This window comes from Coregonus clupeaformis, chromosome 15 (assembly GCF_020615455.1).
Source record: "Coregonus clupeaformis isolate EN_2021a chromosome 15, ASM2061545v1, whole genome shotgun sequence".
NCBI classification, from domain to species: Eukaryota; Metazoa; Chordata; class Actinopteri; order Salmoniformes; family Salmonidae; genus Coregonus; species Coregonus clupeaformis.
In genome coordinates, this window is record NC_059206.1 from 2976341 (window position 1) to 3001223 (window position 24883).

The following is a 24883-nucleotide window of genomic DNA, read 5'->3' on the forward strand; positions in this document are numbered from 1 at the left end:
AAATGTTTAACTAAACTAGATGTTGAACTGACGTTTGTGCCCAGTGGGATGCTAGTTGATGAAGTACAAGTTGTAAACAATAACAACATTATTTACAAGCCCAACAGCAGCTTTCTGAATGGTCATGGAAGTATTGGGTGTCAGAAATACATATAGCCATCACAGCACTGGAGACTGGGGATTGCATTAGGACCCGCCCTAATAGAGAAGAATATTGAATGTGATCAGCTGCCATTTGAGCTGTATGCCAGAGGATATGGCCTTATATGGACACAGGTTACCACAGGTTAACAGGTTTGATGTTGTTTGAGTAGCAGCTGCCCGGGTAACTGGGGTTGCAGAGGAGATTCCTCCAGTTCAGCCCTGAAAGGAATTGAATGCAAGTGATAGCACATGAGCCCAAAATACTTTGAGAAACACAAAGGAGTCCAAAAGTTGTGAAACACATTGTAAACAAATATTTCTGAATGTGTGTTATGTAGATTATTTGATAGCAGTCTATTTATATGGGGAAAGATGGTCCTGTCTGTCCATGAATGAGTTAAGAATAAGAATAATAGGCCTGTTTGGATTTATATAGCACTTTTCCAGAGCTCAAAGCACTTTACATAGTAAAACTTGAGGTAGTCTCCTGAGTTTGGCAGCTGCTGTAGTAATAGTCTTGAACACTGGGGAGCAGCTGTTTCCTCTGTTGGACTCAACGGCTTTCACACCACGGCTGTTTACATTTAAGTCATTTAGCAGACGCTCTTATCCAGAGCGACTTACAGTTAGTGAGTGCATACATCTTTATTTATTTTTCATACTGGCCCCACATGGGAATCGAACCCACAACCCTGGCGTTGCAAGCACCATGCTCTACCAACTGAGCTACACGGGACTATAATAATACATATAATAATATGCCATTTAGCAGACGCTTTTATCCAAAGCGACTTACAGTCACGTGTGCATACATTTTTACGTATGGGTGGTTGTGGGGATCGAACCCACTACCCTGGCGTTACAAGCACCATGCTCTACCAATTGAGCTACAGAGGACCACAAACAGGATTATATCTTGAGGGACTACGGCAATGGACATTGGACAGTCATAAAAGTAAATTTAATATTGAATAATGTTGTATGTAATATGATTGTGAAATTAAAGTAATGCTTCTTTGTTGTTTCCAAACAAGATGTGGCAGCATTCGCCTACTTTGGCCTGGTTTTTCTGTAACATGGCTGTCTCTTAGCTACATTGTATAGCAATTGTAATATCTCAGACTGAATAGAGGGTGCCATAAACGGCCACTTGAGCTCCCCATGACCCCAGACGCACCACGCAACAGCCATCTTAGTCCGGCTCTCTGAGGCCCATAAAAAGTGACCATCACCTGTCTCCCTGTCTCACATCAGTATGTAGTGAATTTACAGCCAGACACATTCTGGCTGTCACCTCCCACTCTGGGATTAAGGCGGGGATAAGGAGGCCAACGGATGCAGCGATGCAACCTCAAGTCAAAACCTGCAGTGGAGACAGCCTATAGTATGAACACATTTAAAAATAACCCCACTTCCCACTCCAATACCATCTGCTCAAACCGACTACGCCAAATGTAACCCAGTGATGCTAATCTGAGAGATATTGGCAATAAAGTTAAAATAGCAGTGGCCTGTGAGGTCCAGCAGTTGGTGCCACTGCTGACCCATGTATAGCAGGGGGGTCGATGTGGGTTTGAATCCGACCCACTGCCCTTGTGATTTGCATTCCTGTCTTTTCTCCACTGTCCTATCTGTTAAATAAAATGACAATTTCCATTCCTTAAAAAAAAAGGAATAGTACAAACCAAGTGGTAACTTTGTGGCTAACATTCCATCTAATTGAGCAGTTATCAATTAATCTTCTTTTAGATTCTTTAACAATCTTTTAATTCTTCAAATTTTTATTAACATTATAAACACTGGTAGCTGAATCTAAAACTATGAAACAGTACATTTCAAAAATACATTTAAATAACATTAACAGTATGTGACCAGCGTGTCTGCTTAACTAGTCTCCTCATCCTGTGTCACTACTTCTGGCTTTAGGATCACTTTAGAGAGAGTGTAATATAATGCTTGTTAGGAAGTCACAATGATTTCTCATTAGTTTGGACCACAAACTCTTCCACAGTCAATATCTTCGCTTCCTGCTTCCTCTGGCAACAAAGGATGGGTGGCCAATTGATTCCATTAATCAGGGGGGGCAGTATGAAAAATGTATGCACTCACTAATTGTAAGTCGCTCTGGATAAGAGCGTCTGCTAAATGACAAAAATGTCAATTGGACCACAAAAAAAAACAAAAAAAGTCAAATGAGCTAGTTCACTTATCTGACAGGGCTAAATAGATGGAAGCAATATGTTGGAAACGTTACCTCCAACATATGTATCAATAGTGCTGGCTTCACGTGCTACTGGGAAGTGGGAAGTCATAAATCTGACATGATCGCGTTCAAGCGCTATTAATGTCGGAACAATTCTTCAACCAATAGCCTAAGATTTTAGCTAGCTCGATAAACTTGCTAAACTTGTTAATAATAAAGTTAACTAGCTTGCTTAACATTGACAATGGTCAGACTAGCTACATTATCCATAATGATACGTTTGTAATAGTCAAAAACGAACTTGCTGTCATCTTTTGGTTGAAAAGGTAAAAGGTCAGTGGTGAAACGTCACAACTAGACAACTTAGGTAAGACGATTTTCTCACTTTCCTACTTGTAATTCTCACTAAGAGGGTAATTCAAGTGAAATTTCCCACTGGGAACTAGGAGCTTCCGATAACTCCGATAGCATATAAACGCGGCATAGGTCTGTGCTCTACCACAGGTGACTGACTGCGTTGCACTAAGTAAACAAAGCAAAATATGTGCGCTCTCTTTAAGGAAGGCTGCGATTCCACCGGTCGTCAATAGTTACCACAGCCATAAAGTCATAAACCCCCACTATTCCTACAATTTATCTTCTTAAAATGTGATTTTAAACCTAACCCTAACCACACTACTAACATTATGACTAAGCCTAACTTCAAATTAAGATCAATAATCTCATTTGAGTTTTCATGAATTTTTACGATAGCCAATTCTGACTTTGTGGCTGTGGTAACTAGTGGACACAAATTCCACCGGTGTGATAGATCCAAGATGGACGCCGGAGTGAAAAACTGCACTGAGCTTTAAAAACTTCAGGAATAACGACAGGACAACGAGGAGACAATCTAGAGTAAACACACCTTCTTCGTTTTAACCAGAAGAATCGAAAAACGGTTGAAAGGGCGAAGGCAAAATGATGAATCTTCCGGTAATGACACAGAAAATTGCTTGTTGACTGTAAATATAGACGTTGGCTAGCCGGCTAGTAGTATTAACTAAGCTAGTGTAACCTGTCTGCCCTCCGCTTTTCATGATATTCACGGATGATGCAAGATAGTGATGACTTGATAACAGGCAAGCTATTGATGTATCTGGTGAAATAATGTGTTTCAGGTCATGTCAGCAGAAAGCTGTGAAACAGCTAGTTAATTTAAATCGATTAGCCTCATAGCTAGTGGTTAGGACTAGCTAGCTAACTAACGTTATCGAACTAGCCAGCTAACGCGTTACCTGACTAATTAGTTAGCTAGGCAACAACTGGGATATTAATTGCTAGCTAATTGAACCAATAGAGAGCAAATGTTAGCCATACGACCTCTAGTTATAACCTAGTATTACTATTAACCTATTGTTTTGATTAGGAATTCTTGGTCACCATGGATACTAGCATAATTAGATGGCTAATAGTAAGCTTGTGTGGCCCTGTGTAGCTCAGTTGGTAGAGTATGGCGCTTGCAACGCCAGGGTTGTGGGTTCGATTCCCACGGGGGGGGGCAGTATGAAAATGTATGCACTCACTAACTGTAAGTCGCTCTGGATAAGAGCGTCTGCTAAATGACTAAAATGTAAGCTAGCTAGCTGATCATTAGTCATGATATAGTCCAAAGACCGGCAGATGGCGATATTGAGTCGTTTCATCATACCGTCCAAACACAGTATTCAGCTGGCAATGCACTTGTATCCCCCATGAACCGGTTCGTGCCTAAAACATTCTCCATTCAGGCTGCAAAGGTGATGATATTCTCCTTTACTAGTTTAATGGCGAGGAGGCGGGAAACAAAACAGGGAAAATATGCATTCTTTATTCATGAAACACAATTTTCCACCACCATGCTAGAGTGGTTAATGCCTAGGAATGCTAGTCCCGGATGTTGCCGTTGTGGATCAACGTTGAAATCAATAGAACGGGGCAAATGTTTGGGGTATATGCGCTGTTAAAACTAACACTATTCAAAGGCCACACGGAATCTGAGAATAATGTTTACATCACCGGTTAGAAGATAATTGAGAATTGTTGAAGACAGTCATCTAAATTCTAGAATGGTGGATGGAGATTTTGGGAGACTGCCGAAACAGGGAAGGAAACAAATCAGTTGCTTTGTTATTTAACTTCAACAAAGCACGACCCGCCCTAGGATATCAACACTGACAAGGGTTGGCTGTAATTTAAGTGATAGTTTCTCTCAAATCGATGTATTAGTGTGTGGCCAGCGACTTTTATATAGAGTGCCTTGAATTGTTCATTCCATTTGAATTAGAAAATTACAGCAGAGTTCTAAGTCCTGCGATCCTCAGCTCGTACAACAACATTTATGATACAAAACCAAAGATATTGATCTGTTTTAAGCCATCAATTTTGTGTAATCGAGATGACTATAAACTTTTATAGTAGCATCACCAATCTGAGGTAAAAAGTATGTGTATTTTCTGTGTGTTGTGAAAACGTTAACCTGTCTACCATAGGGACATTTGCATAATATAAGATAATTCAAGATGTCAATATTTCGATTTATGGTAAATGAAGCATTCACGTTTTTATAACAATGACATACATTTCTTACTACTTTAAGCATGGAGACAAAAAAAATGCACCTAAGCACAATTTAACCAGGCGCTCTAGACTAGAGTGTCCATGGGGTCTGTGCAGCAGGCTGAACGTTTGATGTCCCTAGTAGTATGCATAGTAGTACAACTGATATGCACACAAACAGTGGTGGAAAAAGTACCCAATAAAAGTAAAGATACCTTAATAGAAAATGACTGAAGTAAAAGTGAAAGTCACCCAGTAAAATACTATACTGAACAAAAATAAACGCAACATGTAAAGTGTTGGTCCCATGTTTCATGAGCAGAAATAAAAGATCCCAGAAATTTTCCATACGCACAAAAAGCTTATTTCTCTAAAATGTTGTGCACAAATTTGTTTATATCCCTTTTAATGAGCATTTCCATCCACCTGACAGGTGTGACATATCAATAAGTTAATTAAACAGCATGATATTACACAGGTGCACCTTGTGCTGGGGACAATAAAAGGCAAAAAATAATCCAGAATATCACATTGTAGGATTTTTTATGAATTTATTTGCAAATTATGGTGGAAAATAAGTATTTGGTCACCTACAAACAAGCAAGATTTCTGGCTCTCACAGACCTGTAACTTCTTCTTTAAGAGGCTCCTCTGTCCTCCACTCGTTACCTGTATTAATGGCACCTGTTTGAACTTGTTATCAGTATAAAAGACACCTGTCCACAACCTCAAACAGTCACACTCCAAACTCCACTATGGCCAAGACCAAAGAGCTGTCAAAGGACACCAGAAACAAAATTGTAGACCTGCACCAGGCTGGGAAGACTGAATCTGCAATAGGTAAGCAGCTTGGTTTGAAGAAATCAACTGTGGGAGCAATTATTAGGAAATGGAAGACATACAAGACCACTGATAATCTCCCTCGATCTGGGGCTCCCACGCAAGATCTCACCCCGTGGGGTCAAAATGATCACAAGAACGGTGAGCAAAAATCCCAGAACCACACGGGGGGACCTAGTGAATGACCTGCAGAGAGCTGGGACCAAAGTAACAAAGCCTACCATCAGTAACACACTACGCCGCCAGGGACTCAAATCCTGCAGTGCAAGACGTGTCCCCCTGCTTAAGCCAGTACATGTCCAGGCCCGTCTGAAGTTTGCTAGAGTGCATTTGGATGATCCAGAAGAGGATTGGGAGAATGTCATATGGTCAGATGAAACCAAAATATAACTTTTTGGTAAAAACTCAACTCGTCGTGTTTGGAGGACAAAGAATGCTGAGTTGCATCCAAAGAACACCATACCTACTGTGAAGCATGGGGGTGGAAACATCATGCTTTGGGGCTGTTTTTCTGCAAAGGGACCAGGACGACTGATCTGTGTAAAGGAAAGAATGAATGGGGCCATGTATCGTGAGATTTTGAGTGAAAACCTCCTTCCATCAGCAAGGGCATTGAAGATGAAACGTGGCTGGGTCTTTCAGCATGACAATGATTCCAAACACACCGCCCGGGCAACGAAGGAGTGGCTTCGTAAAAAGCATTTCAAGGTCCTGGAGTGGCCTAGCCAGTCTCCAGATCTCAACCCCATAGAAAATCTTTGGAGGGAGTTGAAAGTCTGTGTTGCCCAGCGACAGCCCCAAAACATCACTGCTCTAGAGGAGATCTGCATGGAGGAATGGGCCAAAATACCAGCAACAGTGTGTGAAAACCTTGTGAAGACTTACAGAAAACGTTTGACCTGTGTCATTGCCAACAAAGGGTATATAACAAAGTATTGAGAAACTTTTGTTATTGACCAAATACTTATTTTCCACTATAATTTGCAAATAAATTCATAAAAAATCCTACAATGTGATTTTCTGGATTTTTTTTTCTCATTTTGTCTGTCATAGTTGACGTGTACCTATGATGAAAATTACAGGCCTCTCTTATCTTTTTAAGTGGGAGAACTTGCACAATTGGTGGCTGACTAAATACTTTTTATATATACACATACATACAGTTGAAGTCGGAAGTTTACATACACCTTAGCCAAATACATTTAAACTAAGTTTTTCACAATTCCTGACATTTTAATCCTAGTAAAAATTCCCTGTTTTAGGTCAGTTAGGATCACCACTTTATTTTAAGAATGTGAAATGTCAGAATAATAGTAGAGAGAATGATTTCTTTCAGGTTTTATTTCTTTCATCACATTCCCAGTGGGTCAGAAGTTTACATACACTCAATTAGTATTTGGTAGCATTGCCTTTAAATTGTTTAACATGGGTCTAACGTTTCGGGTAGGCTTCCACAAGCTTCCCACAATAAGTTGGGTGAATTTTGGCCCATTCCTCCTGACAGCTGGTGTAACTGAGTCAGGTTTGTAGGCCTCCTTGCTCTCACACACTTTTTCAGTTCTGCCCACACATTTTCTATAGGATTGAGGTCAGGGCTTTGTGATGGCCACTCCAATACCTTGACTTTGTTATCCTTAAGCCATTTTGCCACAACTTTGGAAGTATGCTTGGGGTCATTGTCCATTTGGAAGACCCATTTGTGACCAAGCTTTAACTTCCTGACTGATGTCTTGAGATGTTGCTTCAATATATCCACATAATTTTCCTTCCACATGATGCCATCTATTTTGTGAAGTGCACCAGTCCCTCCTGCAGCAAAGCACCCCCACAGCATGATGCTGCCACCCCGTGCTTCACGGTTGGGATGGTGTTCTTCGGCTTGCAAGGGGCCCCATTTTTCCTCCAAACATAACGATGGTCATTATGGCCAAACAGTTATATTATTGTTTCATCAGACCAGAGGACATTTCTCCAAAAAGTAAGATCTTTGTCCCCATGTGCAGTTGTAAACCGTATTCTGGCTTTTTTATGGCAGTGGCTTCTTCCTTGCTGAGCAGCCTTTCAGGTTATGTCGATATAGGACTCGTTATACTGTGGATATAGATACTTTTGTACCTGTTTCCTCCAGCATCTTCACAAGGTCCTTTGCTGTTGTTCTGGGATTGATTTGCACTTTTCGCACCAAAGTATGTTCATCTCTAGGAGACAGAACGCGTCTCCTTCCTGAGCGGTATGACGGCTGCGTGGTCCCATGGTGTTTATACCTGCATACTATTGTTTGTACAGATGAACGTGGTACCTTCAGGTGTTTGGAAATTGCTCCCAAGGATGAACCAGACTTGTGGAGGTCTACCTTTTTTTTTCTGAGGTCTTGGCTGATTTATTTTTATTTTTCCCATGATGTCAAGCAAAGAGGCACTGAGTTTGAAGGTAGGCCTTGAAATACATCCACAGATACACCACCAATTGACTCAAATTATGTCAATTAGCCTATCAGAAGCTTCTAAAGCCATGACATAATTTTCTGGAATTTTCCAAGCTGTTTAAAGGCACAGTCAACTTAGTGTATGTAAACTTCTGACCCACTGGAATTGTTGATACAGTGAATTATAAGTGAAATAATCTGTCTGTAAACAATTGTTGGAATAATTACTTGTGTCATGCACAAAGTAGATGTCCTAACTGACTTGCCAAAACTATAGTTTGTTAACAAGAAATTTGTGGAGTGGTTGAAAAACAAGTTTTAATGACTCCAACCTAAGTGTATGTAAACTTCCGACTTCAACTGTATATATATAAGTGGATAGTGTCTTGGTCACGCAGTTGAATAAATGGTATAATGCAGGATTGGGACAGTGTCCTTTAATTTGTTGCTATGATTTCAACATTTGTATAAATCTGCAATGACTAGCTGGCTGTTTCCTCACATTAAGGGTTGCCCTAGTCACATTTCCACACAAAATAGTTGGTGCAATACCTATAAAGCACTGTAAAATTCCTTTATATGTACTTAAACTGATGAGGCTGCTGTAAACTCGTGACAGACTTGTTTGTGACACCCAATGGGGTTATTATTTCCCTTGGTATCTTCCCTAATAGTAGATCTTTAATTTGATTTCTCCACAGACATGGAGAGCAGGGGTCAGAGTCTGAAGTACACAATAACACATAGCTGGAGAACGTTTGAGATGCTAACTGTTTGGTCAACGATTGATATGTTATTAATTCATCAACCTGTCTGGGGAGTGGGAATTGTGGATGAAGGCTTAGGTTTATACCTAACTACAACATTTTTACACTGACTTGGAAACTGAAATGCAAACCGAAACGTTGATTGAAATGCATTCGCCCAGTCCACCTAAGACTACTAGATAACAGATAACAATACTTTATGTTCTACTTCCAGGAGGCGAAGTTGTGAGTGGAGCCTCTCTCCCACCAACAGCCCAGCATGGACAGCTTCTTCAAGGCTGCTGTATGTGACCTGGATAAGCTTCTGGATGACTTTGAGCTCAATACAGGTTAGACGCCATTACTATGAAAAAACCCATTGAGTAGCATGTATTTCTTTTTCTTTTCTGTATGTGGGTTGGAAGGGTGAGGTGTGGGGCGACCCAACCAACTTCACATAGAACTGTGAGTTATAGATATGTCATTTGCATTAAAAGCAAGTCTAAGAAGCTGTAGATCTGTTCTATGTGCACTATTTCTATGCTTCCCGTTCTTAAGTTTAGTTTTTGCTTCTTTTACTTTCGGTTTTGTACACTTGCTTCAAACAGCTGAAAATATAATATTTTTGGTTATTGAAAATATATTTCACAGCGGTTTAGATGGTACAATGATTCTCTACGCTAAACATTGCTTGTTTTGTCACATAAATTGAAATTAGGCGAACTATTCGAATTTTAACAACCTGGAAATGGCGGCGCAATTTCTGCATATTGCACCGTTTTAAGTGAAAAATGAATATATTTTTAAAACTAGTTGATACTTGTACATGTGGTGCACATTGTATTTTGTAGTTGCTGACTTAACTTGTTGCTCACATGTTCTGCTGAGATATAAACGACAGAATTGATTAACGGATACTTCTCTCTTCCCCTCCCTACCAGATGAGCACAACTACAGATCAGTCTCTCTGTCGCCTCCTGTGTATCCCGGCCACTCTCTGAGCCCCCAGGGTTTCCTTCCGGAACCCTCCACAGTTCCAGTTCCACACGCTCTTCCTGACCTAAACTCCCTGCACTATGGCACTGCCCCCAGCTTCCCCGACCGTCCCAGCCCCAGTCCTGGGGAGCGCGAGGCCAAGGGACGGCCTCTCACAGGGGTTGACCTTCTCTCCTCCGTGGACGGCCGGGGGGCAGCTAAGAGCTGTGCGCCACCCTTCCCCAATCGGGCGCTGAAGCCTGTGTGTGACCTGGTCAGTGACACGGGCTCAGCCCACCTCCTCCTCCGGGCCAACAGCCACGACGCCTTCAGTGAGCTGGATGTGGCGGAGAGACGGCTGGAGGAGGAGCTTCTGGTGGACTTCACCAGCCCCGTGGTGGCTCTGCCTGGGGAGACCTCAGCCGGCCTGGGTCCCGGCCATGGGAGGACTGAGGGGAGGGAGGCTCTTGCCGGGGGAGGGGAGGGGCTGCTGGGGCTGGACTCTGGTGGTTACTCTGCCTCTCTCAGTCTGCTGGATGTGATTCTTCCTGCTGCTGTGGAGAGGGCCTGTGAGCCCACAGATGCCCCCTCACTGAGGAACTCTGAGTCTGGAGAGACAGAGAGAGACAGAGAGGGAGAGGAGGCAGAGGTGGCCTTCGTCAACCAACACCTGAAAAAAACAACAGGCCACCAGGACCAGGCTAGTGTCCTGCCTGTTGCCATAGACACCAAGAAAGAGGACACTCCCATGTGTGATATCGACACAGAGGCCAGGGAGGAGGGTGAGGGGTCTTTGGAGCCCTCTGAGCTGGCTGAAGCAGAGAGCTCTGGGAGATGCACTGGACAGGAACCTAACCCTGAGGACGGCAGTGGTGGTGTGGCAGAGAGCCCTTCAGCAGAGACAGAGCTTTCGCTGTCCTGCCTGCCCATGGGCGTGTCCATGTCTGGGGCCCTGGTGGCCTCCAAAAACCCTGAGGAGGCCATGAGAGGGGGGGCAGAGGAGGCTGGCCTAACTGAGACCTTAAAGACAGAGTCCCTGTCTGCTTTCGAGGTCCAGGAGGAAGTTACTCTCCCAGAGAACCCTGGGACTGTGGAGGACTGTACCAGCCCTGATGCTGCCCCTGAGAACCAACCTGTCCAGTCACCTAACACACAGAGCCCAGAGACAACCACCATGCCTTTCCACCTGGCAGTCTTGGCTCCCGCCGTCTCCCAGCGGCCACTGGAGGTCAGCTTCTCCCCAGTGGAAAAACAGCCAGCCCCAGGGGCTTCACAGCGCCCAGCCTCCCCTCCCTCAGAGCCCAGCCCCAGTCCAGTGGACCCACCTGAGTTTGGGTTCGAGTACCTGCCAGAGAGCGACCAGGCCGGACTGCTGGTGACGGATGAGGAGCTGGACGCCTTCCTCCGGGGAGAGACTCAGGGCCAGGAGGACCACAGGGTCCCTGACTGTGGGAGGCCCGGGGAGAACCTCCAGGACGAGGGCTTTTCCGAGCTCAACGGGAACCTGGAGGAGCGGCTGGTGGAGGAGGAGCTGTGGAGCTGCAGCCGGAGCCGAGGGGAGGGGCTGGAGAGGATAGAGAGGTTGGCCTCGCCGGAGAGCGACAGGACCTTGTCTGCAGAGGGGAATGCGAGTCCAGCCCTCTCCACTCCCTCCCAGGAAGCCCCCAGCCCCTACCAGACAGACACCAGCCCCTGTAGTCCCAGGAACCTCCCACCACCCTACTACGGAGGGGCCCGACCCAAACAACTGCTCTGCCAAGCACCCAGAGTACCTCCAGCAGAAGGGGAGGACCAAGGGCCCAGTAGCCCCACAGACCACACCGACACTGGGGAAGAGGTGGACCAGAGCCCATCTCCTCCCAGCCCCAACCCTGCAGAGGACCCCACTAACCAAGGTGTGCTCTGTCCAGGTTACTCCCCACCTGAGCGCTATGAGAGCAGTGTGGGGTACGACGAGCTGTCGGAGCCCCCGCCCTATTCTGGCGAGCCTGCTGGAGAGGGGAGCGGGTCCTCAGAGGGGAGGTTGGCGGAGGATGAGGATGGGCTGGGGTGCAAGCAGCCCCCCTGGGTGCCGGATTCAGAGGCACCCAACTGTATGAACTGCTGGCAGAAGTTCACCTTCACCAGGAGGAGGCACCACTGCCGGGCCTGTGGGAAGGTACGTACCTAAATTTGTCCATGAAGGGACTTTCTTTACCCTCATTTCTAGGGTCATCTTTTGCCCTGTTCTTGATAACATATTTGGTGTTTTGAAGATATTCATTTTATTGACATTAGGTGTTAGTAGCTAAATATACTTTTACATAGTAACACATAATAAAGAGGTCTTAACATACACTGAACAAAAATATAAACGCAACATGCAGTTCCACACTCTCTCCCTGACCTAAACTCCCTGTACTATGTTACTGCCCCCAGCTGCCCCGACCGTCCCAGCCCCAGTCCTGGTCCCATGTTTCATATAAAAATAAAAGATCCCAGAAATGTTTTGTACACACAAAAAGCTTATTTCTCTCAAATGTTGTGCACAAATGTGTTTACATCCCTTTTAGTGAGCATTTCTCCTTTGCAAGATAATCCATCCACCTGACAGGCATGGCATATCAAGAAGCTGATTAAACAGCATGATCATTACACAGGTGCACCTTGTGCTGGGGACAATGAAAGGCCACTCTAAAATGTGCAGTTTTGTCAGAAAACACAATGCCACAGGTGTGTCAAGTTTTGAGTTGGGTTTACGGCAGGGGCAGGCATAAGCTACGGACTTGAACACAATTGCATTTTATCAATGGCAATTTCAATGCACAGAGATACCGTGACAAGATCCTGAGGCCCATTGTCGTGCCATTCTTCCGCCGCCATCACCTCATATTTCAGCATGATAATGAACGGCCCCATGTCGCAAGGATCTGTACACAATTCCTGGAAGCTGATAATGTCCCACCATGGCCTGCACCAGACATGTCACACATTGAGCATGTTTGGGATGCTCTGGATCGACGTGTACGACAGTGTGTTCCGGTTCCCGCCAATATCCAGCAACTTCGCACCGCGATTGAAGAGGAGTGGGACAACGCGTTTCCACTGCTCCGGAGTCCAATGGCGGCGAGCTTTACACCACTCCAGCCGACGCTTGCCATTGCGCATGGTGATCTTAGGTTGTGTGCGGCTGCTCGGCCATTGAAACCCATTTCATGAAGCTCCCGCGAACAGTTCTTGTGCTGACGTTGCTTCCAGAGGCAGTTTGGATCTCGGTAGTGAGTGTTGCAACCAAGGACAGACAATTTTTTATGCACTTCAGCACTCTGCGGTCCTGTTCAGTGAGCTTGTGTGGCCTACCACTTCGTGGCTGAGCCGTTGTTGCTCCTAGACGTTTCCACTTCACAAAAACAGCACTTACAGTTGACCAGGGCAGAAATTTTACGAACTGACTTGTTGGAAAGGTGGCATCCTATGACGGTGCCATGTTGAAAGTCACTGAGCTCTTCAGTAAGGCCATTCTACTGCCAATGTTTGTCTATGGAGATTACATGGCTGTGTGCTCGATTTAATATACCTGTCAGCAACGGGTGTGGCTGAAATAGCCAAATCCACTAATTTGAAGGGGTGTCCACATACCTTTGTATATATAGTCTATCTGTGACCAACATATGCATATCTGTATTCACCATTATGTGAAATCCATAGTTTAGGGCCTAATTAATTTATTTCAATTGACTGATTTCCTTATATGAACTGTAACTATGTAAAATCTTAGAAATTGTTGCATGTTGTGTTTATTTTTGTTGAGTATAAATATGTGACCCAGTCACAAAGATCCTGAATATGAATGGAAACTGAAGAAAATAAATAATGGAAAGAGGGCAATCTCTTCCTCTCATAATTGCACATTCTGGGAACATTACCTGACTCCAAACCAATCAGTTAACTTCAATAAAGCAGCGGTACTGCCATTTCCAATTAAGCACATTTCTGTATTTACTGAGTCAGAGGTATTCAAGTGTAAATGTGGGTTACAATGTGGAGCAGTGACCTAGCTATGATTCAGTTCGTCCAGACTGTCACCTGACATTGACCTATCGTTCTCTTTGTAGACATAACACTCCTTTTTGTTCCTGTCTCCTGTTAACAAACAACACGGAGTCCCCTGCTCACATACGTCACACTTGATCACGCAGTATGGCACGATATAGCCTATATACCATACCCCCATCCTCTGCTACTATATAAATAGCTTGCTCAGAAAGAGGCATGAGTCAGTGATTCTTATTCCAGCTTCTCTATAGATCTCCTCTTCTCTGAGGTCTGAGAAGCCAGGGCTAAAGCCAGAGCTAAGGCCCTAACAGCCCAGTGACTAAAGCTAGAGCTAATTCCCTAACAACGCAAGCCTACCAGATGAGCGAAATGCCTTTTATGCTCGCTTCGAGGCAAGCAACACTGAAGCATGCATGAGAGCACCAGCTGTTCCGGACGACTGTGTGATCACGCTCTCCGTAGCCGATGTGAGCAAGACCTTTAAACAGTGTCATGACTGTCCACGAGAATCCAAATAGTAGATCAGGTTTGCAATGAATAAGTTCAATCAGACCCACTCTCACCCGTAGAGGGGGGTTAACAGCTCACAACCTGTTGTAAATCAACAAAGAAGACCAGGCTCTCCCTTTGAAGATCCCCCAAGGGAATGTCTTTGTTTCAACAGACTTTTTCCCGCTTAAACTTTAACACGTTCAAAAGCGAATACTGGAATAATATTCCTAATGTAGAACGTGGGGAATGGTCAGAGGCGATCTATTGGACACTAATGTCATATTGTTTGTTATTTTGTGATGTCATAATTTTTGTATTAAAGGAAATACTGTAACTTGGAAAGGATACCCACTACATGTACAAAGTGTCCATCCTATGCATTGTGCATATAATATGAAAAAACGATTAAAGTGTTTTTGTTAAGAGAGGGATTTGATTTGAAGTTATATGAGAATTGTTTTTTATAACTTGGCACAATGAGTAGTCACCGCCCAAAGTGAGGTCAGAAAGCATGTCAGCCTGACGGAACCGCCCCCTTTCGAGCAGAGATTGGTAAAGAAATTAACATACCAGACCAGAAAAGCATGAGGTGGCAGCCACACGTTTAAAATGGTTGGAACTTTGAATATGAACACGAAGTGGAGAGAGATCTCACCTCCCGGACAATCACTGGTACGGCTGATTAGCTGTCTTAAGTAAAGTGTCTTCGAAAGCTAATTTAAGTAGGCCCATCCTATTACTCTGCTCAAGCCATCCTGTTACGCTACGTCCATCAACCCACTGGGAATCATTGATGCAGCTGGCTAGCCTATCTTCAAAGAAGAATCTTCATGAGCGAATGAAAGGAAAATCAACTCTGTAGTTCTGTTCAGGACTACACAACAAGTCATCGGAGACCGGACAACTACGAAGAAGAGAACAACAGAAGACTTGTTGGAACCTTTTTGGACAATCAGAGCCTTACTAGCGTGCCGCGAGAAGGCCCAACTCCCTTTCCAGGGCGGTCCTGGAAGATACACGGGGTTTATCCTGTGTTCCCATTTAATTAGCTAGTAAATAAATAATAAAACCAAATTGTGTAGTACTGAATCATAAGTAAGGCTCGGGTTTTTGCAGATGCAAGGAAGTTACGACTGTCAGAATGATGATATGATACGAGGTTATGATTAATAAGTTGACTGTTTATAGATGTGATATGTAAAGACCTTTTAGAGTTTAATTCAGGAGATGGTAATTCTTTAAAGAACCACTCTCGTGGTGCCCCAGATACTAATGAGTTAATTGTTACATGATTAATTTAATTAGAGATAAAGTCACGCCACGACAACAGGTAAACATTCACAAGTCCGCGGGGCCAGACGGATTACCAGGACGTGTATTCAGAGCATGCGCGGACCAACTGGCAAGTGTCTTCACTGACATTTTAAATCTCTCCCTGATCGAGTCTGTAACACCTACATGTTTCAAGCAGACCACCATAGTCCCTGTGCCCAAGAAAGCGAAGGTAACCTGCCTAAATGACTACCGCCCCGTAGCACTCACGTCGGTAGCCATTAAGTGCTTTGAAAGGCTGGTCATGGCTCACATCAACACCATCATGCCAGAAACCCTAGAACCACTCCAATTCGCATACCACCCCAACAGATCCACAGATGACGCAATCTCAATCGCACTCCACACTGCCCTTTCCCACCTGAACAAAAGGAGCACTTATGTGAGAATGCTGTTTATTGATTACAGCTCAGCGTTCAACACCATAGTGTCCACAAAGATCATCACTAAGCTAAGGACCCTGGGACTAAACACCTCCCTCTGCAACTGGATCCTGGACTTCCTGACGGGCCGCCCCCAGGTGATTAAAGGGAAATAACAACACATCTGCCACGCTGATCCTCAACACGGGGGCCCCTCAGGGGTGCGTGCTTAGTCCCTTCCTGTACTCCCTGTTCACCCACGACTGTGTGGCCAAGCACAACTCCAACACCATCATTAAGTTTGCTGACGACACAACAGTGGTAGGCCTGATCACCAACAACAATGAGACAGCCTATAGGGAGGAGGTCAGAGACCTGGCAGTGTGGTGCCAGGACAACAACCTCTCCCTCAATGTGAGCAAGACAAAGGAGATGATCGTGGACTACAGGAAAAGGAGAGCCGAACAGGCCCCCGTTAACATCGACAGGGCTGTAGTGGAGCGGGTCGAGAGTTTCAATTTCCTTGGTGTCCACATCACCAACAAACTATCATGGTCCAAACACACCAAAACAGTCGTGAAGAGGGCACGACAACACCTTTTCCCCCTCAGGAGACTGAAAAGATTTGGCATGGGTCCCCAGATCCTCAAAAAGTTATACAGCTGCACCATCGAGAGCATCCTGACCGGTTGCATCACCGCCTTGTATGACAACTGCTCGGCCTCTGACCGTAAGGCGCTTGAGAGGGTAGTGCATACGTCCCAGTACATCACTGGGGCCAAGCTTTCTGCCATCCAGGACCTATACACTAGGTGGTGTCAGAGGAAGGCCCAACATCTTTTCAAAGTCAGTCACCCAAGTCATAGACTGCTCTCCATGCTACCACACGGCAAGCGGTACCGGAGTGCCAAGTCTAGGTCAAAAAGACTGCTGAACAATCAAATGGCCACCCGGACTATTTACATTGACACCTTTGTTTTTACACTGCTGCTACTCGCTGTTTATTATCTATGCATAGTCACTTTACCCCTACCTACATGTACAAATTACCTCGACTAACCTGTACCCCGCACATTGACTCGGTACCGGTATAGCCTCGTTATTATTATGTTATTTTATTGTGTTACTTTTTATTTCATTTTTTACTTTAGTTTATTTAGTAAATATTTCCTTAACTCTATTTCTTGAACTGCATTGATGGTTAAGGGCTTGTAAGTAAGCATTTCATGGTAAGGTCTACAGCTGTTCTATTCGGCACATGTGACAAATCATTTGATTTGATTTGAACAGCCCAGTGATTAAAGCCAGAGCTAAGGCCATAACAGCCCAGTGATTTAAAGCAGCATTACACAGGAGTCCCATGGGCTTTAACTCTATAGGCTACTTACTGCAGTCCAACAGGATATGTAAGAGTTAATCAGCGAGGGGCTATGCGTTCTGTGGAAAATAATGAACGACGCGGAGTTGCATTCTTTTCCAGAGAACGCATAGAGCCCCAAGTTGATTATCCCTTTTATAACATGGCTATAATTTAACACATTTGCCGCTAGAAATGTGTTCATTTGTGAGTAGAAATGTGTTCAACATCCACTGAAGTAGCTAACAAGTTTACTAGATAGCTACAGTAGTTGCCTTGTTAACCAAACAAACTGACTTGCTAGTTTAGCTAACCAAACCATCACTCCTAGCTTGCTGTTATGAAAATCAAATTCAACAATGCCAATAATGTTTTCAGTTCGACTTTTGCTTTCAAAAGCAGCTCAAACATAGAACATGTATGAATTAACTCTAGCCATTGAATTTTACCGTGCGGATATATCGTGTGTTATAGGGAAATAATGCACGCTCTAGAATGCCCTTCAAGCCAATCAGATGAGTATTCAACAATACCATGGTACTGTATAAAGAGGACTAGTCTAATTTACTTTACAACCTCCTTTGACTTCTCTTCTTAATTGCTGCACAATCGATTTGTATCAGTTATTCCTGTAATTTACTGCTCTTCTTTATGCTAGTGCAAGATGTGGGTCACACACTTAACATGGCATGAATAACTTCATGTAGATTGTCGTCGTAGCGTGTACGTATAGTGTCGTGTTGCAGTAGTGTTTGTTTTTCTCCTGCCTGACGGTTGTCCTCCCACCCGTGGCACAGGTGTACTGTGCCATCTGCTGCAACAGGAGATGGAAGCTCAAGTACCTGGACAAGGAGGCCCGGGTGTGTGTCATCTGCTTCGAGACCGTACACAGAAGTAAGACCCAAGGTGTGTGTGTGTTTTTGTCTATAAGTTCATGCACAGGTGTAATAATGTTTGTATTGTGTGTGCGCGTGCGTACATCCATTTTCTTCTATGAGTGTTTTCTTCCAAGATACCAATCACAGACCACCATCCGATTCGTGCAAGTCAGCTGACTGCTCTGAATGACTTAATTGTCAGGCTCCTGTTCTCAGAACAACATGAACGAAGACTGATGTCTGAAGAACACAGAGTATTCACAGCCTGGTGTCTGTAGTGTAGTTAGTAGGCCTCAGCTCTGCTCTGCCCTGGGGGCTTATGGGAGCTCTGTGAAAGGAACCCAGTTTATGTTGACTCTCTGTGACTTTCATTAGTCATTAAACTGTTCCAACTTGGAGTCTTCATTAAAGCAAAGTAATATGCATTAAAATAACAACTCTGAAGAACAAGCCAAACAGACGGGACATGGTCTGTTAGAAGAGAGTTGCTGTCTAGGTTTTATAAAGGTTAAATATATCTAGAACAACACATGACTGATGAATAGCCCTTTTTTAGTTGGAAGTTGTTGTGCTTGTTTGTGGCTTGGTCACGGTGTAGCAAACGTCACTAGCCGTGAAATGCTTGCTTCCTCCGTCCTTGTTTCCTCAATTTCTCTCAAAGCTCATTGGAGGAGAGGACCCAATGTCCCTCCCTTGGACCTCATCTAATTGGCTTTCCGAGGAGTTGAGGAAACAAGGACTTAACAGCCAGTGAAGTTTTCAGACACAGCCTAAGAATGGCCAGGGATCTTAGGTTAAGTTAGATGTGCAGTGTAGTCTCGAGGCTAAAACGGCTATCTTGCATCAGAGAGCCTAGTGCCTAAAGTGCTTTCTAACACAGCCTGCGTGAAAGTGTTTCCTTTGAGTGTGCGTGGGACTGCGTAAAAACATAAGACCAGGTTGTGTAAGAGTGTGTGTGTGTGTGCACCTGTCTCTCTGTGCGTCTGCTTTTCCCCAAGCTCCTGTCGTGTCCCGCCCTCCTGCACTCCTGAACAACAACGTCTCTAGCCTTCCCTGGTATACTGAGCTGCTATAGAAACAAAAGGGCTAGAACATCCATCCTCATTGAAAATGCTTTTTTTATGTGCTCGCAGATCACTACTAACCAGTGATTTATGTTGCTCTATGCTGTTATTGGTGAGTGGTGGTAAATAATGTGGAATAGAAAAGCGTTTCTGTTCTATGCATTCCGTCTCTATGGTTCTGCTTCCCCGGTCGGGTGATGAAGGACTTTCTCATCTCCAGAGACAGAGCTGAGGTTAGTCAGGACGAAATGACTGGTGCAGAGAGAGTGGGGGAGAGGAGAGGGGGGTAGTTATGGCTGAGAGGAGTCAGGACGTTGGTGTGTGTCCTTGACTGTGAGTGTGGGACAGGAGCCACCTGACGCAGTGAGAGTGTGACGCTCACAGACACACACACACACACACACACACACACACAGCACCTTGACTCCCTTTCTGGCACCTACACACATACTCTGAGCATCTCTGCGGTCCAGGGACAGGCTGGTGTGACTATTCTATTCTCGGCTCCTTGTCTGCTGTGTGAGTGTGGTAGAGATAGCGTGTGCGAGTGTGTGAGATAGAGAGAGAGAGGTCTACTTTGCTTGGGCCTGTGAGGGCTGGAGCAGAGTGATGCGATGTTCCATTCTTCCCTCCCTCCCTCTCTCCATCGCTCTCATCAGTATGGGGAGCAGCCTGTGAGGCTCTCAGTACACCCCCCTGCCTGCCTGGAGTCTGCGGCTAACGCAGCTAACAGCCAAGTGGGGCTAACAGAGCTAGCTTCAGCTAATACAGACAATTTACATTCAGCTAACTGGGGCTAGCGTCAGTAAGGCTAAGTAGGTTAGCGTGACCAAGGGCACTGTCTTAGCTGGGAGTTTGGAGGAGTGAAGACGAGGAAAAGGTAAGATGGGAACGGACTTTCAATTTGTAAAAGAGAAGGAAAAGATTGGTGCTGCAGCTCATACTGGTTTATCTGTTACCATCTCATTCTCTGTTTGTTGTTGTGGTGCGCAAAGTGGAAAACCTGCTACGTGATGTCACGCACACACACACACAGCATGCATGCTGCTTACATACACACACGCATAAACATAAACACACACGCTGAATGTATTTCAGGCATCTGTGTTTATCTGTATGGGCATGTTGAGTCTGCTCCCAGCTTAATGAAGGACACTGACTGCTGGGCTTGTTATGCCGTGTCATTCTGTCTGTCTGAGATCAAGGTGAAACTCTTCAACTCTCCTCTGTTTCTCTCTCTTTGTTGTGCTATTGATCTGTTGTTGTGAGTAGTGCTCTTTATAGTGTGTGTGTGTGTTCCAGTGCGTGTGTGTGTTCCAGTTTAGTGACTTGGTGTTCCAGTGTTTGTGCGTCTGTGTGTGTACCTGTGTGTCCCTGTGTGCGTCTGTGTGTGTACCTGTGTGTCCCTGTGTGCGTCTGTGTGTGTCCCTGTGTGCGTCTGTGTGTGTACCTGTGTGTCCCTGTGTGCGTCTGTGTGTGTACCTGTGTGTCCCTGTGTGCGTCTGTGTGTGTACCTGTGTGTCCCTGTGTGCGTCTGTGTGTGTACCTGTGTGTCCCTGTGTGCGTTTGTGTGTACAGGTAGCCTGACAGACTGTGTTAGCTTGGGCCAGTCCAACCAGGTCGATAAAGATCATATGACGTTACATCAATATAATGCAGTCCAGAGCCCAGTCAGCACTTCTCTCTCCCCTCCCCCCCCATTAGGTCATCGTTCGCTTTCCTTAAATCATTTTTTTTTATCGCTCTCCATATCTCACCCTCTCTCTCTCCATATCTCACCCTCTCTCTCTCCATATCTCACCCTCTCTCTCTCCATATCTCACCCTCTCTCTCTCCATATCTCACCCTCTCTCTCTCCATATCTCACCCTCTCTCTCTCCATATCTCACCCTCTCTCTCTCCATATCTCACCCTCTCTCTCTCCATATCTCACCCTCTCTCTCTCCATATCTCACCCTCTCTCTCTCTCCATATCTCACCCTCTCTCTCTCCATATCTCACCCTCTCTCTCTCTCCATATCTCACCCTCTCTCTCTCCATATCTCACCCTCTCTCTCTCCATATCTCACCCTCTCTCTCTCCATATCTCACCCCCTCTCTCTCCATATCTCACCCCCTCTCTCTCCATATCTCATCCCCTCTCTCTGTCTCCATATCGCACCCTCTCTCTCTCTCCATATTGCACCCTCTCTCTCTCCATATCTCACTCTCTCCATTCTCTTGTTTTCTCCATCATTGCAAACTCACTCTTGCCTGATTCACACAATAGGACCGACCTGGACCTTACTGTGCTGGCTCTGACATAGTCTTTTCCAGCACGGTTCCAGCAACTGGATGCGTAACCAGGCCAGCCCAGTACAACTTGGCTTGGTTCAGCTCTGTTTGGCTCAGTAGTGTAAAAAGGATAGCTGTCTCAATGTGATGCTTGGCCTCCATCTGTCCACAGTAGATTGCTGTATGGATATTGGAGTGTCTGGCCAGGAGAGGTGGTGGAACGGTTGTTTTTATTACAGTTCACCATTTACTTTTACAGAGGCCATATTCAAGAATAGCTTCTATGACATGCCAAACATTCCATACAACAATGTTTATTAGCTATAGCACAGAACATGCATCTCTGTGTAGTTACAAACATGTCCAGATCTCTGTACATATACAAATTGTGTACTCGGTCTTGCCCCCTGACCTCTGTCTGTGTTCGTGTCCCATGTTTGTATGCTAACGCTCTTTCCTCTCTGTCTACCTCTACCTACCTGTCTCTACCTCTCTCTCGTCCCCTCTCTTCCCCCCTTCCCCCTCCCTCTCCCCTCTAGCCCAGGCGCTGGAGCGTATGATGAGTCCGACAGGTCCGAGCCCCAACCCCAACATCCCGTCAGAGTACTGCAGCACCATCCCCCCCCTGCAGCAGGCCCGGGCTGCAGGCACCCTCAACTCCCCCCCGCCCACTGTCATGGTGCCTGTCTCCGTGCTCAAAAACCCTGGCAGCGACGGTACGTACGCACCCCTACATGGGCCATTGTAGTCGCTAGTTGTGTAACAGTGGTCCCAAAAGCGATAAACATCCTGTTGCTCTCCATAGAATAGCTTATTCAGCCACAGTTTGGCTATGATGAAAGATTTAAACAAAAACGTATTCATTTATTTTGCTGATTTTGGATTTCTTGTATTATTTTCCCATTTGTTTCGCATTTATATTAATTTTTGCGCTCTAATCTAAACAACAGTTGAAATGAAAGGGGAAGTGACAGAAGTCCCTGTCCCTGTGTGGTGCATGTGTCAGGTTGTCCTCGTGAGCAGAAGCGTGTGTGGTTTGCAGATGGCATACTGCCCAATGGAGAGGTGGCCGACACCACCAGGCTCTCTGTGACCAGCAGGAGGGGCTCCCAGGAGTCCAGCCCTGTCACACCTGACCCACCTACGGTAAGAGGCATGACTTACACACACACACAATCACACACACACACACTGAGAGACACACATATGCAGTTAGACCCCACACACATAAAGACCACATACACATGGACCCTAGACCAGGGGTGTCAAACTCATTTTAGCTCAGGGGCCACATGGAGGAAAATCTATTCCCAAGTGGGCCGGACCGGAAAAATCATGGTATATATAACTTAAAAACAACAACTTCAGATTGTTTTCTTTGTTTTAATACGATCAACATACAACATAAAGCTGGAGCCTGAGGACAGTGTGTCCAAAATAGTACAAGCACAACATCACTATTAATCATAAAACACCTCAAGTTATTTGAAAGTTCTGAGGACAAAGAACACACAAACACACAATGCCTCAGTGATTCACAGAAGTATATCACAGATCACAGAACTATATCAGGGTGTCATTTCTCAGGCAGAAATGTAGATAGAATAATGAAATCCTGTTCCCCAAACAAGTGCAAGAACCACAGAGTCAAGAATAGGTTAAATATACAAATAAAATAAAATAAATTAAAATCAATAGCACATCAACATAAAAACATATAAACATAAATCTGAAAGCGTTGCTCAAACTCCCGTAACAGTCCCGTTATTTTATCTTTGAACCGCTTCATGTCTGCCACATGTTGGGTCGCGCACACATTTTTCAGACAGGGGAAGTGAGCTGCATCACCACCGGCAAGTTGCGTCTCCCACAATGACAGCTTCAACTTGAAAGAACGTATGCTGTCATAATACTGCGTGACAACTTTGTTGCGCCCTTGCAGCTGTTTGTTCAAGTTATTCAGGTGCTCTGTAACATCCACCATAAATGCAAGGTCCTGCATCCATTCTGCGGAATGAAATTCTAACACTGGTTTGCCCTTTTCTTCCATGAACTGTTCAATTTCTTCTCGTAAATCAAAGAAACGCCTCAGCACAGCACCTCGGCTTAACCATCTTACCTCAGTATGGTATGGCAGGCCATAGATGTGGTCTTTCTCTCTGAGAAGGCTGTCAAACTGACGGTGATTCAGGCTTCTGGATCGGATGAAATTAACAGTTTGGATGACCACCTTCATGACGTTATCCATCTTTAATGACTTGCAACACAAAGCCTCCTGGTGCAAAATACAGTGAAAAGTCAAAAATCACGTCCTCCATTTGCAGATTGCACTTTCTCTCTGAACTTTGTCACAACGCCTGCTTTTTTCCCCGATCATTGAGGGCGCACCATCTGTAGCCAGGCTGACAGCGCGGGACCAGTCCACTCCGACCCTGTCCAGCGCGCCCGACGAAATGCGGTAAAAATATCAGCTGCTGTCGTTGTATCTGTCATCGGCACCAACTCCACGAACTCCTCGGTGACGGTCAATGTGTCATCAACTCCCGCGGATGAAAATGGCCAGTTGTGCAACATCTGTAATGTCCGTGCTTTCATCAATTGCAACCGAAAACGCAATAAATGACTTTACTTTTTGCTTCAACTGGCTGTCCAAATCCACTGAAAGATCGGAAATCCTGTCTGCAACTGTGTTTCTTGTCAGGCTGATATTTGCAAAAGCCTGCCGCTTTTCAGGGCACACAATCTCCGCTGCCTTCATCGTGCATGTTTTTACAAATTCACCCTCACTAAATGGTTTTGAAGCCACTGCGATTTCATTAGCAATGAGGTAGCTAGCTTTCACTGCAGCGTCACTGATGTCTCGGCCGTGAGTAAACACAGACTGCTGTTTCTTCAGACCCGCCAACAGTTCATTCACCTTCTCTCATCTCCGCTGTCCTTGAAAGTTGTCATATTTGTCGGCATGAAGACTCACATAGTGGCGACGAAGGTTATATTCTTTCAGCACTGCAACATGCTCTGAACACACCAAACATACAGCTTTCCCATTCAATTCCGTGAATAAATAGGATGACCATTTTTCTTGGAACACTCTGCACTCTGCGTCCACTTTTCTCTTTTTTGACAGAGACATATTGGGGCAATGAGGGTGCCAAAGCACATAATGTTAAAAGTAGAAG

At 44.9% G+C, this 24883-nt stretch overlaps 1 protein-coding gene across 3 annotated transcripts in view; it reads left to right on the forward strand.

The window, feature by feature from the left end:
• The first annotated feature begins 3148 nt into the window (after positions 1-3148).
• The window catches only part of LOC121582135 (zinc finger FYVE domain-containing protein 16-like), a 31813-nt gene continuing 10078 nt past the window's right edge, over positions 3149-24883 (forward strand). The window contains exons 1-6 of one of the 3 annotated variants that reach the window (XM_041897736.2): positions 3149-3322; positions 9171-9285; positions 9877-12068; positions 18286-18394; positions 22244-22420; positions 22711-22850. In XM_041897736.2, coding sequence (XP_041753670.2) covers positions 9216-9285; positions 9877-12068; positions 18286-18394; positions 22244-22420; positions 22711-22850 — 2688 coding nt within the window. In that variant the 5' untranslated portion in view covers positions 3149-3322; positions 9171-9215. The remainder of the gene's footprint in view (positions 3323-9170; positions 9286-9876; positions 12069-18285; positions 18395-22243; positions 22421-22710; positions 22851-24883) is intronic. The other 2 variants (XM_041897738.2, XM_041897737.2) reach the window with 2 other exon arrangements.